Consider the following 19,515-nt stretch of genomic DNA (forward strand, 5'->3'; position numbering starts at 1 on the left):
TGAACACTGACTTTTTGCAGCGTGTACTTGCAGCATGTATATAAAACGTAGATGGAGGTTTTTGAAGATGTTTTAAAGGGCTTTGAAGGCAACACGGGGAACTCCCACTTGCCACATCTTACGAAAAAAAAAAAGTAATCTTTGGAATGCAAAAAGAAACAAAATACTTCCGTCTTTTTGTCTCTCATAATGATTGTGAACAATAGGCAACATTTAAAAAAAAAAAAAAGTGCAGTTCCCCTTTAAGCTGCACCCCATCATACCTTTTGTGTGGTGGACTGGAGGTGCTTTCTTACTCCTTTCAGGACACCCTGCTAAGTACACACATGTCACACACCTGATATGCACACACCTGACACACACACACACAGGTATCAAACCTGTTTGTTGGCAAGAGCTTGTTTGGCGATTGTGTCATCATCTCTTTTCTGGTCTTCAGTCACATGACTCTGCATTAAACACATCAGGTGAAATCACTCAAAGCATCATAACCAGTGTTTATGTGTGAGTGAGTGAGTGAGTGAGTGAGTGAGTGAGTGAGTGAGTGAGTGAGTGAGTGAGTGAGTGAGTGTGATTTACACATCACTACACACAGAGACCTCTATTTCTCTATTCCTCCCAAAACCTGTTTAGCCAGACAGCTCATTTTTGTCTCACCTTACTTGTTCTCTTAGGACTGCCTGCCATTCTTCTAACGCAGTCTAACATGGCCGCTACAACTGCAGTACAGTGTTATCATTCATATTACTGCAAGTAGTAATAGTAGTACATTATCATCATTTTGATCATGTTTGTTTTGTGGCTCCTTATCAAGGTTGTTTGATTATTCCAAAGTCGGAAAACAAGCACACATCTAAACAGAGTCAGAAGCGCGCACGTGTTTAACATTGAACTACAGCTGCTGTCTTGTGGATAGAAACACAATAGAGATCTTATCTTAATGAAACAAGACGGTATAATCTATCCTATAATGTAATATAATCCTTTAAACTAGAGATGTTCGATAATACCGATAAATGCTTTAAAATGTTATATCGGAAATGATCGGTATCGGTTCCAAAATTATCAGTATCGGTTTCAAAAAGTAACATTTATGACTTTTTAAAACGCCGCTGTGTACACGGACGTAGGGTAAAGTACAGAGCGCCAATAAGCCTTAAAGGCACTGCCTTTGCGTGCCGGCCCAGTCACATAATATCTACGGCTTTTCACACCCCAAGTGAATGTTACGCATACTTGCTCAACAGCCATACAGGTCACACTGAGGGTGGCCGTATAAACAACTTTAACACTGTTACAAATATGCGCCACACTGTGAACCCACACCAAACAAGAATGACAAACACATTTCGGGAGAGCATCCGCACCGTAACACAACAGAACAAATACCCAGAACCCCTTGCAGCACTAACTCTTCCGGGACGCTACAATATACACCCCCCGCTACCACCAAACCCCGACCCCCCAACCGCCAATCTCCCGAATTCGGAGGTCTCAAGGTTGGCAAGTATGCTCTAGTATACTCTGGACTGAAGCTGTGTGCCTTCATTGTTTTTGTAGCTGTTGTTTTGAGGCATGTTTAAAAAAAATGAAAAGAATTATGCACTTTGTGAAAGTCAAATACAGTATTTCCCATAGTTGTAATGGGTATTAGGGTTATCTCAGGGAGAGCATGTCCCAAATTCCAAGATGCTGTTTTGAGGCATGTTAAAATAAAATAATGCACTTTGTGACTTCAATAATAAATATGGCAGTGCCATGTTGGCACTTTTTTCCATAACTTGAGTTGATTAATTTTGGAAAACCTTGGTTAATGCATCCAGCGGGACATCACAACAAAATTAGCCATAATAATGTGTTAATTCCACGACTGTATATATCGGTATCGGTTGATATCGGAATCGGTAATTAAGAGTTGGACAATATCGGAATATCGGCAAAAAAGCCATTATCGGACATCTCTACTTTAAACTGAAAACGGTGACAGCCACTTGGATCAGACATCATTCAAAATCAATATAATTCTGACTTTGAAAATGATGCCGTGAATAAAGCGAGTAGAGAGACTGCCAGCAACATCATTGGAATTAACTTTTGACCTCTGAGAAAAGATGTCACTAAAAATCAACAGGATGCTCACTGCTCCCCTCACCTCCCAGGGGGTGAGGGTGATGGGTCAAATGCAGAGGATAATTTCACCACACCTAGAGTGTGTGTGACAATCTTTTTTTTTCTTTCTTGTCCTGATAGAACAAGTACCGTATTTTTCGGACTATAAGTCGCAGTTTTTTTTCATAGTTTGGCCGGGCTCCAGTGCGATTTATATATGTTTTTTTCCTTCTTTATTATGCATTTTCGGCAGGTGCGACTTATACTCCGGTGCGACTTATACTCCGAAAAATACGGTATTGCTCCCTGGTCATGGAATGACATCCAGAAAGATCTGAGGCTACCAGAATTGATCACTTTGGGGGAGTTTAAGTCCATTTTTAAAAAGATCGAGAAACCAGTTCTCTTGGGAAATGTACTTGCTTTTAAATTGATATTATACTTACTGTATTTTTCGGGTTATAAATCGCTCTGGAGTATAAATCGCACCGGCCGAAAATGCATAATAAAGAAGGAAAAAAACATACCGTATTTTTCGGACTATAAGTCGCAGTTTTTTTCATAGTTTGGCGGGGGGTGCGACTTATACTCAGGAGCGACTTATGTGTGAAATTATTAACACATTACCGTAAAATATCAAATAATATTATTTAGCTCATTCACGTAAGAGACTAGACGTATAAGATTTCATGGGATTTAGCAATTAGGAGTGACAGATTGTTTGGTAAACGTATAGCATGTTCTATATGTTATAGTTATTTGAATGACTCTTACCATAATATGTTACGTTAACATACCAGGCACGTTCTCAGTTGGTTATTTATGCCTCATATAACGTACACTTATTCAGCTTGTTGTTCACTATTCTTTATTTATTTTAAATTGCCTTTCAAATGTCTATTCTTGGTGTTGGGTATTATCAAATACATTTCCCCAAAAAATGCGACTTATACTCCAGTGCGACTTATATATATATGATTGTTTTCCTTCTTTATTATGCATTTTCGGCCAGTGCGACTTATACTCCGGAGCGACTTATACTCCGAAAAATACGGTATATAAGTCGCACTAGAGTATACGTCGCATTTTTTGGGGGAAATTTTTCGCCAGTCCCTTACAAGTTTCTCGCTTACTCCAAACTTTCTTTCTGCTGCTCGATTGCCGTTTTCTGCTGCATGTTTCACTACTTCCAGCTTGTAACCTGCAGTATATGATTTCCTTTTCGGTGCCATTTTTGTTCAGCCCTTCTCAGTTTTTATAAGTTATCGCCAATGTTGAAATGATCAATTTTCATAGGTACGGAAGTAGTAGCAGGTAGCATCTTTTTTTTCACAATGCACTTCTGCCATGACCCGCCCCCGCCAAATTTTTATTGGTTGACCTGTGTGTGTGTGTGACGATTGCTGATATACATCTAGTCTCTTACGTAAATGAGATAAATAATATTATTTGATATTTTACGGTAATGTGTTAATAATTTCACACATAAGTCGCTCCAGAGTATAAATCGCACCCCCGGCCAAACTATGAAAAAAACTGCGATTTATAATCTAAAAAATACGGTAATCATTTAAAAAAAATTTTGACCTGTTGTGGTATGACTGCTGTTGTTCTGTTGTATTGTCTTGTTGTAATTATTATTGTAACTTTGTTTGTGCCGCCCTCTTTGTCAGGTCGCTCTTGAAAAATATATTTTAATCTTGTTAAATAAAGGAAGTTGAAATTGAAATTAGGACAACAAGTATTCAAAAAGTTGGCAGCAGATAATTTTTTGGTGAAACAGCCATCAAAATCAATAGGGTTCTGAGCGTCGGACATTTTGCTTACCACAAAAGATGGCGCTTTGTTTTTCTGGCTGTGTCGAAAAATCCCCGTCAGGCCCTGGTTCAAGGAAAGACGTTAGAAATATGTGAAACACTCAGAAAAATCTGAATTAAAGGCCTACTGAAACCCACTACCACCGACCACGCAGTCTGATAGTTTATATATCAATGATGAAATCTTAACATTGCAACACATGCCAATAAAGTGCAATTTTAAATTTCGCGCGAAATATCCTGCTGAAAACGTCCCGGTATGATGACGCCTGCGCGTGACGTCACGGATTGTAGAGGACATTTTGGGACAGCATGGTGGCCAGCTATTAAGTCGTCTGTTTTCATCGCAAAATTCCACAGTATTTTGGACATCTGTGTTGGTGAATCTTTTGCAATTTGTTCAATGAACAATGGAGACAGCAAAGAAGAAAGCTGTAGGTGGGAAGCGGTGTATTGCGGCAGGTGTTGTGCCGGATAACGCACCCCCGCTGTAGAATGCACTCCCTGACTGTTGGGCCGGATAACACAGCCGGTGTTTCATTGTTTACATTCCCGAAAGATGACAATCAAGCTTTACCATTGGCCTGTGGAGAACTGGGACAACAGAGACTCTTACCAGGAGGACTTTGAGTTGGATATGCAGACGCGGTACCGTGAGTACGCATGCAGCTGCGGCTTCCAAACATTTGATCGCTTGCCTGTACGTGCGTGCCGCTATGTGCATGTCACGTACGTAACTTTGGGGACTTTGGGGAAATATATGTGCTGTATGAACTTTGGTGAGGTGAACCGTACTTTGGGCTGTGGGATTGAGTGTGTTGTGCAGGTGTTTGAGTTGTATTGGCGGGTTATATAGACGGGAGGGGGGAGGTGTTTGTTATGCGGGATTAATTTGTGGCATATTAAATATAAGCCTGGTTGTGTTGTGGCTAATAGAGTATATATATGTCTTGTGTTTATTTACTGTTTTAGTCATTCCCAGCTGAATATCAGGTCCCACCCGCTTCTCACAGCATCTTCCCTATCTGAATCGCTCCCACTGCCCTCTAGTCCTTCACTCTCACTTTCCTCATCCACGAATCTTTCATCCTCGCTCAAATTAATGGGGAAATCGTCGCTTTCTCGGTCCAAATCGCTCTCGCTGCTGGTGGCCATGATTGTAAACAATGTGCGGATGTGAGGAGCTCCACAACCTGTGACGTCACGCTACTCGTCTGCTACTTCCGGTACAGGCAAGGCTTTTTTATCAGCGACCAAAAGTTGCGAACTTTATCGTCGATGTTCTCTACTAAATCCTTTCAGCAAAAATATGGCAATATCGCAAAATGATCAAGTATGAAACATAGAATGGACCTGCTATCCCCATTTAAATAAGAAAATCGCATTTCAGTAGGCCTTTAAAGTTCTTGTCTCTCAACCTGCTTGATGTCCGTCCCATTCTTGGAGACATCTGATTGGACGCTTCCGCCTGAGCTCTAAAAGCAGAGGAAGAAATATCCATAAATGTTGCAAAAATAAAAATAAAATCATAGAAAATGGCGTCACAGAGTTATAAATGGCGAACCTTTTTGTCCTGAGAGGACTTGCTGCGGAGAGAGCTGTGGTGGATGGGCTGGTTCCTCTCCTGCGCGCAACATTTGTTTTAAGTCTTCATTTGTATTTAATTTTCCTTAAAACAATAGTTTACTACCTTTTCTGCCCGTCTAGGCAGAGGCACAGGAGCTTCGGACTTTTTCTCCTTTCTCTCGCTTTGCATCACATTTTCATTGGCCTGAAATGATAGAAAGACAACTTTACTGACGGTAATATTCATGTAAATGATGAAAAAACAAGTTACACTATACATAGGGCAATTTTTCCTTTGATGAGCGTCATTTTGCTAAAAAGCTAAAAAAATGGTTTGATATTAATAAGTTATCATTAAATGATAAGAAAACGAAATGTATGGTGTTTAGTGGTGCAAAGACAAATTGTGAAGCAAAATTAAAATGAAATCAAGTGGAAATTGTATATGAAACTAAATTCTTGGGAATAATAATTGATCATAAATTATGTTGGAACCCGCATATTGAATATATAAAAGGAAAAATATCCAAATCCATTACTATTCTTTATAAAGTAAGACACATGCTGAATAAGAAATGTCTGCATATGTTATATTATTCTTTTATTTTTCCATAATTAACATATTGTGTTGAAGTTTTGGGAAATGTTTATAAAACAAACATAGACCCAATAATTAAACTTCAAAAAAGGGTCATTAGAATAATACACAAAGCGTGCTACTATGAACATACCAATTCATTATTTATAAGTTATAATGTGTTAAAATTTTCAGATATTGTGTTTTTAAAAACAATTTAAATTATGTTTCGAGTAAAGAACAACAGCCTTCCAGCTTGTATTCTTAAGTTGTTTCAATTAAGAGGAAAATATTGATTTTTCAAATAGGTAAAGTAAGAACGAATATAAAATACAAATGTATTTCAGTTTTAGGAGTTAAATGGTGGAACAAGCTCAGTGATGAGTTGAAGACATGTAGTTCTTTGTTAAGGTTTAAGAAAACCTTGAAAGGTGAAATAATAGAACATCCTAAAATATAGTTACAATTACTTTCATCCCATTTGAACATTGATGTTCCAGGCAATCTAATTTTCAGTAAAGGTATAGGATAGGCAAATATAAGCCTTGGCTTCAGCCTATTCCTTTTTCGGTCATTCTTTTTCTTTTCTTTTCTTTTTGTGTGTAAATTTGTATGATTGTTAAATATGTATAATCTGTACTGTTAAACTGGTCACACAAAATGGTTAATGGTTGATTATATGACCGAAATAAACTTATTTCATTCAGTCATTCATTCATTCATTTCAAAGAGAGCACACAGAAGATAATACAAATAATAACAGAAGAAATGAACAAATTAAAAAGATGGTTTGACAAAAACAGACTATCTTTGAATCTCAGTAAAACTAAAATAATGCTATTTGGTAATAGTAGAAAAGAGCATCATACACAAATACAAATAGACGGAGTAGACATAGAAAGGGTAAAAGAAACTAGATTTTTGGGAGTATTAATAGATGATCAAATGAACTGGAAATCTCATATACAAAACATACAACATAAGGTGGCAAAAAACATCTCTATAATGAATAAAGCAAAATATGTCCTGGGCCAAAAATCACTACATATTCTCTACTGCTCGCTAGTGTTACCATATCTGAGTTATTGTGCAGAAATATGGGGAAATAACTACAAATGTGCGCTACATTCGCTAACCGTGTTACAAAAAAGATCAGTTAGAATAATACATAATGTTGGATATAGAGAACATACAAACCCTTTATTTATTAAGTCAAAAATATTAAAGTTTGGTGATTTGGTAAAATTGCAAACAGCTAAAATGATGTACAAAGCAAACTATAACCTGCTACCAAAGAATGTACAACAATTCTTCTCAACTAAAGAGGAGAAATATAACCTTAGAGGAAAAAATAATTTAAAACATTTATATGCACGTACAACACTTAGAACTTTTAGCATATCAGTATGTGGAATTAAATTATGGAATGGATTAAGTAAAGAAGTTAAAAATTGTACTGATATGATCCAGTTTAAGAGGTTGTTCAAAATAATAGTGCTTACAGAGTACAAAGAAGAAGAATTATGAGAAATACTTTCAACCTTATTGAAAATAAGATATTCTTCATCTCAGTATGTTAATAATGACTGAATTAATTAATTAATTACATATTACAAAACTGTTGTATACTAATTCATAGATGTTATTTTATTGTATAAAAAGGTCAGTAAATGATTCTATATATTTGTAAACGCTTTGAAGTGGGAAAGGGGTAGGATTAAATAAGCTTTGCTTCTTCCTACTCCTTTTCGGGCATGATGTAAAATGAAATGATATGAAATTGTGTGATGTATTATGATGTAAGTGTGTTCATGTTCGAAATAAACTAAAGAAAGAAAGAAAGAAAAGCTGCAATGACCAAGTTGATCAATCTAATGAACACCATGTATTGTGCATGCTCGGCCGTAAAGGTGGCGATGTCACTCGTAAAGAACCAGAGTCGTGTATAAAGAGAGTATGGGTAACTCGGTTTTTCGGCGAACTCCTCAATGATTGGTCAAAAGGCACTCACAGGACTCCATGGCGCCACGACTACTACCAACTTTGAGTTGATGCTACAGTATGCACTGCAAAAACTGAAATCTAAGTAAGATGAAATATCTCAAATAAGGGTGATATTTGCTTATTTTCTGTCTGATAAGATAATTTTTCTCACTAAGCAGATTTTATGTTAGAGTGTTTTATTTGTTTTAAGGGTTTTGGTCCTAAATGATCTCAGTAAGATATTACAGCTTGTTGCTGAGATTTGATGACCTATATTGTGTAAAACAGGCTTGAAACTAGAATATCAACTGTTGCAAAGCTGTAAAAACCAACACTCACAAGTATAAAACTACTTTTTTTAAGTAATAATTTCTTACTTCAAGCATGAAAAAAAAAAATCGTACCGATAATTTCCGATATTACATTTTAAAGCATTTATCGGCCAATAATATCGGCAGTCCGATCTTATCGGACATCTCTAATTTTAATGAAATAAAAGCATGTTTTTGAGCTGGAGTATATTTACAACTATAAATAGACATATTATTCTGATTTATTTCGTCAGAAAAACTAACTTTAAAACAACAGCAATTGAATGCATCCGGGCACAGCCGCACACGTCCTTGGTAGCAGTCATGGAGCCTGTTTTTCAGTTGGCCATACTCCCTTTGTACACGACTAGGTAAAGAACACTTTACACAACAGATATTTGTCCTCATACAAAACCTTCTTTTAAACAAATGTGACAAATGTTAGTGTTGTTTTAAATGTAAACTTTCATGCAGAAGCTCAACCATGACTGGACGTACTCAAGTGGGTCTACACTGAACAGCACTGCTGCCAACCATCCCTTGAAAAACAGAATCGTCCTCTATTTAGAAGCAAAAGTACACTTTCCTTACAAAACTGAAAAAGTACATTATTACCTTATCACCATGAGAATTAGGAATAGTCTGTAAAGGCCAATGTCTAAGCTTATCAGTCTAACTGTTGATGTTTAAACTCAAAATCAGACTTTTCAAGGAATGACATTATGTCTTAAAAAACCCAAAATGAGCAATAACAAATATGTGGTAATAAATTAGTATGAAAAATGGTTTCAAATAAACTAGAAAAGGCAAAAAAAAAGGACAACCTGGTCTGGCCGTGCCACCTACACTGCAAAAAGTCAGTGTTCAAAAACAAGAAAAAAAAAAAAAATTAGGGGTATTTTATTTGAACTAAGCAAAATTATCTGCCAATAGAACAAGAAAATTCAGCTTGTCAAGACTTTCCAAAACAAGTAAAATTAACTAACCTCAATGAACCCAAAAATACCTTAAAATAAGTATATTCTCACTAATAACAAGTGCACTTTTCTTGGTAGAAAAAAGAAGAAGACCTTTTTGCTCAATATGTTGAAAAATATTCTTAAATGAAGTAAATACTAGTGCCATTATCTTGACATAATGATATGCGCTCGGCATCATGATTTTTTTTTTCATGCTTGAAGTAAGAAATGATTACTTAAAAAAAGTAGTTTTATACTTGTGAGTAGAGATGTCCGATAATATCGGCCTGCCGATATTACCGGCTGATAAATGCTTTAAAATGTAATATATCGGAAATTATCGGTATCGTTTTTTTAATTATCGGTATCGGTTTTTATTTTTTATTTTTTTTAATTATATCAACATAAAAAACACAAGATACACTTACAATTAGTGCACCAACCCAAAAAACCTCCCTCCCCCATTTACACTCATTCACACAAAGGGTTGTTTCTTTCTGTTATTAATATTCTGGTTCCTACATTATATATCAATATATATCAATACAGTCTGCAAGGGATACAGTCCGTAAGCACACATGATTGTGCGTGCTGCTGGTCCACTAATAGTACTAACCTCCATCCATCCATCCATTTTCTACCGCTTATTCCTTTAACAGTTAATTTTACTCATTTTCATGAATTACTAGTTTCTATGTAACTGTTTTTATATTGTTTTACTTTCTTTATTATTCAAGAAAATATTTTAAATTTATTTATCGTATTTTTTTTATTTTTTTTTAAAAAGGACCTTATCTTCACCATAACTGGTTGTCCAAATTAGGCATGACAATGTGTTAATTCCACGACTGTATATATCGGTAATTAAGAGTTGGACAATATCGGATATCGGCAAAAAAAGCCATTATCGGACATCCTTACTTGTGAGTGTTGATGACACAGCTTTGCAACAGTTGATATTCTAGTTTCAAGCATGTTTTACTCAATATAGGTCATCAAATCTCAGCAACAAGCTGTAATATCTTACTGAGATCATTTAGGACCAAAACACTTAAAACAAGTAAAACACTCAAACATAAAATCTGCTTAGTGAGAAGAATTATCTTATCAGACAGAGAATAAGCAAATATCACCCTTATTTGAGATATTTAATCTTACTTAGATTTCAGTTTTTGCAGTGTAGGTGTCCTTTATCTATTTTTCAAGGAGTTGACAGGCCGACTGAACAAGCAACCTCCGTTTTTCACATTTTTGGCGTTGAAATTGGGAAAAAAATAGCGCTGTTGTTTGCGAGCTAATCACAGCTAGCGTGTGAAAGAACATCCACACACGACTCCATTTCATTTCAGTCTGTTTCAGTTCAAAATGGCTGTTAGAGATAAAAACACATCATCATACTTTGTCTGTTGTTCTTTTCATGCGGTATGTCGTATGGCTCAGTTCCTGTGGCAAAAAAAAAAAGCACATAAAAATGATTAATGTTAACCAAATGGCAAATGACAGCTATTGCTAAAAAAGTGTCCTTGTTTTTTTATTTAAAAGGTGCCATGCACTCAAACGCTGCCCCCTGCTGGCTTGGAGTGTAGCCTGTTCCAATTCATGGGGGACAAAGTCAAGGCCGAGTTATCTATTTATTGATTGATTGATTGAGACTTTTATTAGTAGATTGCACAGTACAGTACATATTCCGTACAATTGACCACTAAATGGTAACACCCCAATAAGTTTTTCAACTTGTTTAAGTCGGGGTCCACGTCACACAATTCATGGCCCCCGGGACGATATTTGATTAGTATGAGAACCGGCCCGCAGGCCACAGCCACCTGCTGCTGTTTTGCACGCACCAATACTCCATCAGTGTTGGCGCTAGGAATTTTCAAAATGGGGTCCCGGGGACCCCATCAAGTCATAAAAATGGGGTCCCACAGTAAATTTTTGGGGTCCCACTTTTTTGTAAGCGTTTTGAAAACAAATGATAAATGTTTGCATTATCCTGTTATATCTCACATTCTATATTGTGTTGTGGAAAAAGGTTGTCATAAACGTTACTTAACCCTTGTGTGGTGTTCGGGTCTGTGGGACCCGTTTTCATTTTTTTATTAAAAGAAAAATGATACAATTAATTAATTTTTCAAGATGAGACTCACTGACTTTGGCTCATTTTCTGTGAAGAACATATATCAGAATACATATTTAATGACCACACACCATACACCCCCACCTACACATTTCTATTACATATAAGATGTCCGGGTCCACTGGACCCGGGGCTAATAGAAGTGTGGAAATTGATGTTCTATGTACCACACACACACACACACAGCAGGCCTAGACAGGAGGAGGACAGAGTGTAGGTACGCAGAACATCAGAGGGTCAAATGTGCGAGAAAATGAGAGCAGACAGTGTTGACAAACAATGTTGCAACCTGTGGGATGCAGAAAGTGGCAGAGAAATTTTCCGTGCAACGTTCATATTGTTGTTACTCATCAGCGTTTGTGGGTCTGATGGACCCGTTGCATTTTGTGGCTTTTATGTTAAAATACTGAACAGATGTTTGCCTTATCCCAATAAACATCTGTTCAGTATTTTAACATAAAAGTGTTTGATTGTGAGGCATTAAAAGCCACAAAATGCAACGGGTCCATCAGACCCACAAACGCTGGCTGAGTAACAACAATATGAACATTACACACATTCATTTAAAAAAATAATACAAAAGAAAACACATATTTTTGCATATGTGAATGTATTCAGTTATAAACATTCATTCACTTTCTTCTTTCCTTCATGGATCTAAACTTTACCGCTGCCGGTATTTTTTTCTATATTTTTATTGTAATATTTTCAGAATGTGTTTCTTCTATTTTTGGCCAAAGTAAGACAAAGGGAACTATCTGAAGTTGTCTTTATTTTTTTACTTTTAATGCCATGATTTTAAATGGTATGGCCCCGCATGTGCTCAGATTTTCCTCCATGTGGCCCCTGAGCTAAAATGAGTTTGACACCCCTGTTCTAATTAGTGCATTTGACTCGCCGAATGCAGCTGGGATAGGCTCCAGCCACCCCCCGCAACCCAGAGTCGGGGACAAGTGGTAGGAAATGGATGGATGGATACTGGTACTTTCTTGTCCTTTGATGTACATTTTTGCTCTATTTTTGGCCATTTGGTTGTGTTACTCCAAATGCAATAATTTTTTCTCAGATTTTTTTATTTTTATATTTAATTTCAATATTTTAATTTCAAATACTTTCGTAAGAATATACAGGGAAATACTTTAATAGCCATAGAGGAGTTAAAAGGGGGAACAAGTCCTTAGGGAGTTAAGAGTGTATAAAACATGTTGAATTCTTATTTTTTTCTCCATTTTTTGCTCAAATCTCAGTCCTAAATAAAAAAATAGCAAACACGCCATGTTTTCTTTCATTATTTTGAACCTTCTGAATGCCCATTTGATCCACTTATGTCGTTGTTTTTTTAGTTTTGAACAATTTGCATAACATGAGTTATTGTTCCTGTAGTAAATGTTAAAGGGCTGAGGTACTGCTGTAAAGATCAGGCCTAATTATACAAAATATTAGTAATACAACTTTGACGCATTGTTATATTTTTGCTTTGTCACAGTGGCCTAGTGGTTAGAGTGTCCGCCCTGAGATCGGTAGGTTGTGAGTTCAAACCCCGGCCGAGTCATACCAAAGACTCTAAAAATGGGAGCCATTACCTCCATGCTTGGCACTCAGCATCAAGGGTCGGAATTGGGGGTTAAATCACCAAAAATAATTCCCGGGCGTGGCCCCCGCTGCTGCTCACTGCTCCCCTGACTGACGATATTATCGGCCGATAAATGTTTTAAAATGTAATATCGGAAATTATCGGTATCGGTTTCAAAAAGTAAAATGTATGACTTTCTAAAATGCCGCTGTGTACACGGACGTAGGGAGAAGTACAGAGTGCCAATAAACCTTAAATACACTGCCTTTGCGTGCCGGCCCAATCACATAATATCTACGGCTTTTCACACACACACAAGTGAATGCCATGCATACTTGGTCAACAGCCATACAGGTCACACTGAGGGTGGCCGTACAAACAACTTTAACACTGTTACAAATATGCGCCACACTGTGAACCCACACCAAACAAACACATTTCGGGAGAACATCCGCACCGTAACACAACATAAACACAACAGAACAAATACCCAGAACCCCTTGCAGCACTAACACTTCTGGGACGCTACAATATACACCTCCCGCTACCCTCCCCCCCACCTCAAAAAATAATGCACTTTGTGACTTCAATAATAAATATGGCAGTGCCATGTTGGCATTTTTTTTTCCATAACTTGAGTTGATTTATTTTGGAAAACCTTGTTACATTGTTTAATGCATCCAGCGGGGCATCACAACAAAATTAGGCATAATAATGTGTTAATTTCACGACTGTATACATCGGTATCGGTTGATATCGGAATCGGTAATTAAGAGTTGGACAATATCGGAATATCGGATATCGGCAAAAAAGCCATTATCGGACATCTTTAATAATAACTCATTTTACGCAAATCATTCTTAAATAAAAAACGGACATAATTAGAACAAAAGGGCATTCAAAGGGTTAAAAACATGACATGTTTGCTTTTTTTTTTTTTTTAATTTAGGACTGAAGTTTATTTGAAAAAAAACAACAAAAAAAACATGTTTTAGACATTCTTAACTCTCTGAGGATTTTAGCTCCTCAATGGCTATAAAATTACTAAGTAATCCCCAGAGGGTTAATTAAAAAAATAGGAATAATTTGGACGTACTGAGTGTGTAGGTCGGGGCGGCAAAACACGGGTGGGCTTGTCCAAGTTCTCTGTTGTGTTTCTTTGAGTCTGTTTGTTTTAAATAGACACAGATTATTTCAATGTTTTATACACCTCAAAAGGGACAAGCGGTAGAAAAATGCATGGATGGATATTATTTTACAAATACAGTGTTGCCGGGAAGATTTAGGAGGTTTACCTCAAGAGGCTTCGGGGCAAGTTTAGGCTGTGAAGAGACAAAAAAAACAACATGATTTGGTGTATGTTTTGTTGTTGTTTTCAACATCGTATTGTATTATTTGTGTCTTCGCACCGGCTTGACGATCTTTTCTGATGATTCCATTCTGTTTCCAAGTTGTTGGTCTTCTGTAAACGTCATCAACAGGTGGAGTTAGAGCATACTTCGTACTTGCCAACCCTCACAAATTTTCTGGGAGACTCCCGAATTTCAGTGTCTCTCCCGAAAATCTCCCGGGACAACCATTCTCCCGAATTTCTCCCGATTTCCAGCCGGACAACAATATTGCGGACCTGAGTGAGGACAGCCTATCGTCACGTCCGCTTTTCCTCCATATAAACAGCGTGCCGGCTCGGTCACGTTATAACATCTACGGCTTTTGGAGAGTGCACAACTGCACACACAACAAGAAGGAGACGAAGCAGAAGAACGAAGAAGAGACAGTCATGGCGACGACGAGTAAGAGGAAGAAGTACGCTTGCAAGTTCCAAAATGATTGGAAACAAGAATATCAGTTCATCCAGGACAGCTCGACGGGAAACTCACTCCTTTCCTGCAAATTAAATTTCACAGATGCTGCCCATACCTATGCTCCTTCAAAGGCTGTGCTACTGGCTGCAAAGCATTGCACTTTTAAATACAACAATGAGTAGAGGAGTGTTATGTGTGTATATGTGTAAATAAATGAACACTGAAATTCAAGTATTTATTTCATTTATACATATATATATATATATATATATATATATATATATATATATATATATATATATATATATGTATGTGTGGGGAAAAAAAATCACAAGACTATTTCATCTCTACAGGCCTGTTTCATGAGGGGGGTACCCTTGGTTAACGAAAGTCAGCGAAATTGTAACAACATGCCGCCATAGACGGAAACACCTCCTAGGTAACACATGAACCAATCACCACGCCCCTAGGCCAGCCTGTACCCACCCACTCTGTGCCCTATATAAACCATGGTATGCGAATGCTCCCATTAAAATCTCCTGACGATTGAGGGTACCCCCCTCATGAAACAGGCCTGTAGAGATGAAATAGTCTTGTGATTTTTTTTCCCCACACATACATATATTGCGCTCTACTACGGTATCGAGCACTATTTTTTGGATAACCTTATTAAGACATATATATATATATATATATATATATATATATAGCTAGAATTCACTGAAATTAAAGTATTTATTTTATATATATATATATATATATATATATATATATATATATATAGAAAATAAATATATAATAAATATATATATATATATATATATATATATATATATATATATATATATATATATAGAAAATAAATACTTGAATTTCAGTGAATTCTAGCTGTATATATATATATATTTATTTATTTATATTATTATATATATATATATATATATATGTATAACTGAAATAAATACATCAATTTCAGCTGTCATTTATTTACACATTTATTGTATATATATATATATATATATATATATATATATAAAATAAATACTTGAATTTCAGTGAATTCTAGCTATATATATATATATATATATATATATATATATATATATTCATTATTTATTTTAATTATATATATGAAATTCAAGTAATTATTTTATATATATATATATAATAAATATATATATTTCAAAATTCAAGTATTTATTTTATATATATATATATATATATATATATAAAATAAATACTTTAATTTCATATATATAATAAAATAAATAATGAATATATATATATAGCTAGAATTCACTGAAATTCAAGTATTTATTTTATATATATATATATATATATATATATATATATATATATATATATATATATAATATATATATATTTCAAAATTCAAGTATTTATTTTATATATATATATATATATATATATATATATATATATATATATATATATATATATATATATATAAAATAAATACTTGAATCTCCCGAATTCGGAGGTCTCAAAGTTAGCACGTATGGCATACTTCCACGTGCAGGTGCAAATTGTTATTATTTATTGGGCATGTAATTTTTCTTCTTCTTCCAATTGCACATGCAAAAACATACCAACAAAGCATAGTGCATAACTCTAAACAGAGTGAGAGTGAGACGTCATCTCAAGATTGTCTTCTTTGATTATTTGGGACCCGGAAGTGCTTCACAATAACAACAAACTACACACATTTCCTCAATTGTTACTTTTCCTGGTCAAGTTGGGAAGCAATGGACAAGATAGATTACAATAAAGTCCACTTTGTTTACAGTCAAATAATTACCTAAACACATATGATGAAGAACATTGAACAACAGAGGGACAGCCGCCGAATCATCTAAGCAACAATCAACGCCGAGCACCTAAAATTTCCTAAATGGACATTAATTGTGTCGTTCATGGCCGCGTTGCGGTAAAAAAACAAAAAAAAACAAAGAGCAGCTCACCTTTTAGTGACGTTTTCTTGAGATGTTCCACTTCACTGTAATCTCAACACTCACAGAAAAGTGAGGTCTGACAACTTTGGAAATGTTTACCACACCCCGCACATCTGCAGCCGGGAGGCGTTCAAAGACTGCTTCAAGAGCTGGGAAATTTCAAACTTTTAGGACGTCATCACCTAATCGCAAAACACTGTTTTTAGACACGAGTTTATTCATATAAATCACATATAGTTTGAAAGTGTGGCAGTCATGAATGTTTTACTCATAATCCTACAACCGGACATGAACAATGAACAGGCAAGCTCTTGATATTGCAATATTTGTTTGTAAATCTTATTCAATTTGAAATAAAACAATGAAGAAAACATTTTTTTAATATTAAAAAAATATCGAAATGTATTAATTATTTTTTTCCTATTATTTATTTAAAAATATTAAAATGTATTACAATTAAATTTTTGTAAAATAATATACTAAGGGGAATGACAATATAATATTTGTATCCACTTATTAATATCGTCATGATCATCATTTCTTCCATCCATCCATCCATTTTCTACCGCTTGTCCCGTTCGGGGTCGCGGGGGGTGCTATAGCCTATCTCAGCTGCATTCGGGCGGAAGGTGTAGTACACCCTGGACAAGTCGCCACCTCATCACAGGGCCAACACAGATAGACAGACAACATTCACACACGAGGGTCAATTTAGTTTCTTTTTATTCCTTTCATGAAAATGCATATATACAAGCCACGTACAGTTCACACTTTCATTGTTTGTTTTTTTGTTTCTTATACATTTCCATGATCAGAAAGGAGCAAATGGAAGAATAATATTCTTATATTTATCTGCCCCCTTTTTTAACACACATTATTTTAATGACTTTATCACTGTTCCCTCCACCAACACCCAAACTCCAACATACTTTTTAATTTTTGTTTAAGCATTTTCACAATGACACTTCCAAGTTCCAATCCAAATCAAAAATCAGTTTGATATAATGCCAGTTGTCTCTTTTTGTAACTTATTTTAAATTCTAAAATTTTCTTGCAACTTTTTAAGTCTTTCTTTAGAGAATTCCATGCTTTCACACCAGCAACAGACAAGCACATTTGTTTCAGATTTGTTCACGCTCTTGGATGTATAAAGTCATACGGCCTTCTAAGATTCTCATCTTTACACAAATAACTTTTGTAAGTCCTTCGGAATAACTTTATTTCCAGCTTTGAACATCACTAATAGAAGAGTTTTACAATGTCTTTTAGTTTTAATAATCCTGACCTAATGAAGAGTGGATTTGTGTGGTCTCTATATCCATCCATCCATTTTCTACCGCTTGTCCCATTCGGGGTCGCGGGGGGTGCTGGAGCCTATCTCAGCTGCATTCGGGCGGTAGGCGGGGTACACCCTGGACAAGTCGCCTACTTTAAAAATAATACAAATTACTCTTTTCTGTAAAAGAAATAAAGGCATTATGTTGCTGTGATATGTATTTCTCCATATTTCTGCACAATAATTGAAATAAGGTAGAATAATTGAGCAATATAACATTCTCATTGTATTATACGGGAAACTGTATTTAACCTTGTTAAAAAAAAATGTCATCTGACATCACATGGACAAAGATAAGACCTTCTGGAGGAACGTTCTGTGGTCGAATTAAACAAAAATTGAGCTGTTTGGCCACAATACCCAGCAATATGTTTGGAGGAGAAAAGGTGAGGCTTTTAATCCCAGGAACACCATACCTACTGTCAAGCATAGTGGTGGTAGTATTATGCTCTGGGCCTGTTTTGCTGCCAATGGAACTGGTGCTTTACAGAGAGTAAATGGGACAATGAAAAAGGAGGATTATCTCCAAATTCTTCAGGACAAACTAAAATCATCAGCCCGGAGGTTGGGCCTTGGGTGCAGTTGGGTGTTCCAACAGGACAATGACCCCAAACACACGTCAAAAAGTGGTAAAGGAATGGCTAAATCAGGCTATAATGAAGGTTTTAGAATGGCCTTCCCAAAGTCCTGACTTAAATGTGTGGACAATGCTGAAGAAACAAGTCCATGTCAGAAAACCAACACATTTAGCTGAACTGCACCAATTTTGTCAAGAGGAGTGGTCAAACAATTCAACCAGAAGCTTGTGGATGGCTACCAAAAGCGCCTTATTGCAGTGAAACTTGCCAAATATTAACATTGCTGTATGTATACTTTTGACCCAGCAGATTTGGTCCCATTTTCAGTAGACCCATAATAAATTCATAAAAGAACCAAACGTCATGAATGTTTTTTTGTGACCAACAAGTATGTGCTCCAATCACTCTATCACAAAAAAATAAGAGTTGTAGAACATATTGACATTATGTTCTTTATAAGTGTATGTAAACTTTTGATCGTGACTGTATGTGTGTATATATATGTATATGTATATATACAGTATATATATATATTAAAAAAAAAATATATATAATATATATATATATATATATCAACTACTATAATATAGAAACATAAGATTTATTAAATGTTTTAATATTAAAATTCAAACAATAATTGCCTAATAAAAAAATTAAGTACATTTAGAAAAATCAAAACAGAATTATTTTTTTTATAGAAGATGTTGACATATTTTTTCCATGCAGATATGATGAAACACTTTGATGTTTGTCTGCATCTTGCATGTTCTTGGCCCTTTTAGCACTTCTCA

The 19,515-nt window shown here is 35.6% G+C and overlaps 1 protein-coding gene across 6 annotated transcripts in view; it reads right to left on the reverse strand.

The window, feature by feature from the left end:
* Positions 1 to 16,966, reverse strand: part of LOC133618522 (uncharacterized) — a 59,317-nt gene extending 42,351 nt beyond the window's left edge. For 2 of the 6 annotated variants that reach the window (XM_061978969.2, XM_072915228.1), the window contains exons 1-11: positions 16,820 to 16,966; positions 14,442 to 14,494; positions 14,328 to 14,354; positions 14,129 to 14,197; positions 10,721 to 10,765; positions 5,617 to 5,697; positions 5,491 to 5,550; positions 5,345 to 5,401; positions 3,937 to 3,990; positions 381 to 449; positions 264 to 314 (exon numbers count right to left, since the gene is read on the reverse strand). In XM_061978969.2, coding sequence (XP_061834953.2) covers positions 264 to 314; positions 381 to 449; positions 3,937 to 3,990; positions 5,345 to 5,401; positions 5,491 to 5,550; positions 5,617 to 5,697; positions 10,721 to 10,765; positions 14,129 to 14,197; positions 14,328 to 14,354; positions 14,442 to 14,471 — 543 coding nt within the window. In that variant the 5' untranslated portion in view covers positions 14,472 to 14,494; positions 16,820 to 16,966. The remainder of the gene's footprint in view (positions 1 to 263; positions 315 to 380; positions 450 to 3,936; positions 3,991 to 5,344; positions 5,402 to 5,490; positions 5,551 to 5,616; positions 5,698 to 10,720; positions 10,766 to 14,128; positions 14,198 to 14,327; positions 14,355 to 14,441; positions 14,495 to 16,819) is intronic. The other 4 variants (XM_072915225.1, XM_072915224.1, XM_072915226.1 and 1 more) reach the window with 4 other exon arrangements.
* Positions 16,967 to 19,515: the final 2,549 nt, after the last annotated feature.

The sequence above is a fragment of the Nerophis lumbriciformis genome, linkage group LG19 (genome assembly GCF_033978685.3).
Source record: "Nerophis lumbriciformis linkage group LG19, RoL_Nlum_v2.1, whole genome shotgun sequence".
Lineage (NCBI taxonomy): Eukaryota > Metazoa > Chordata > Actinopteri > Syngnathiformes > Syngnathidae > Nerophis > Nerophis lumbriciformis.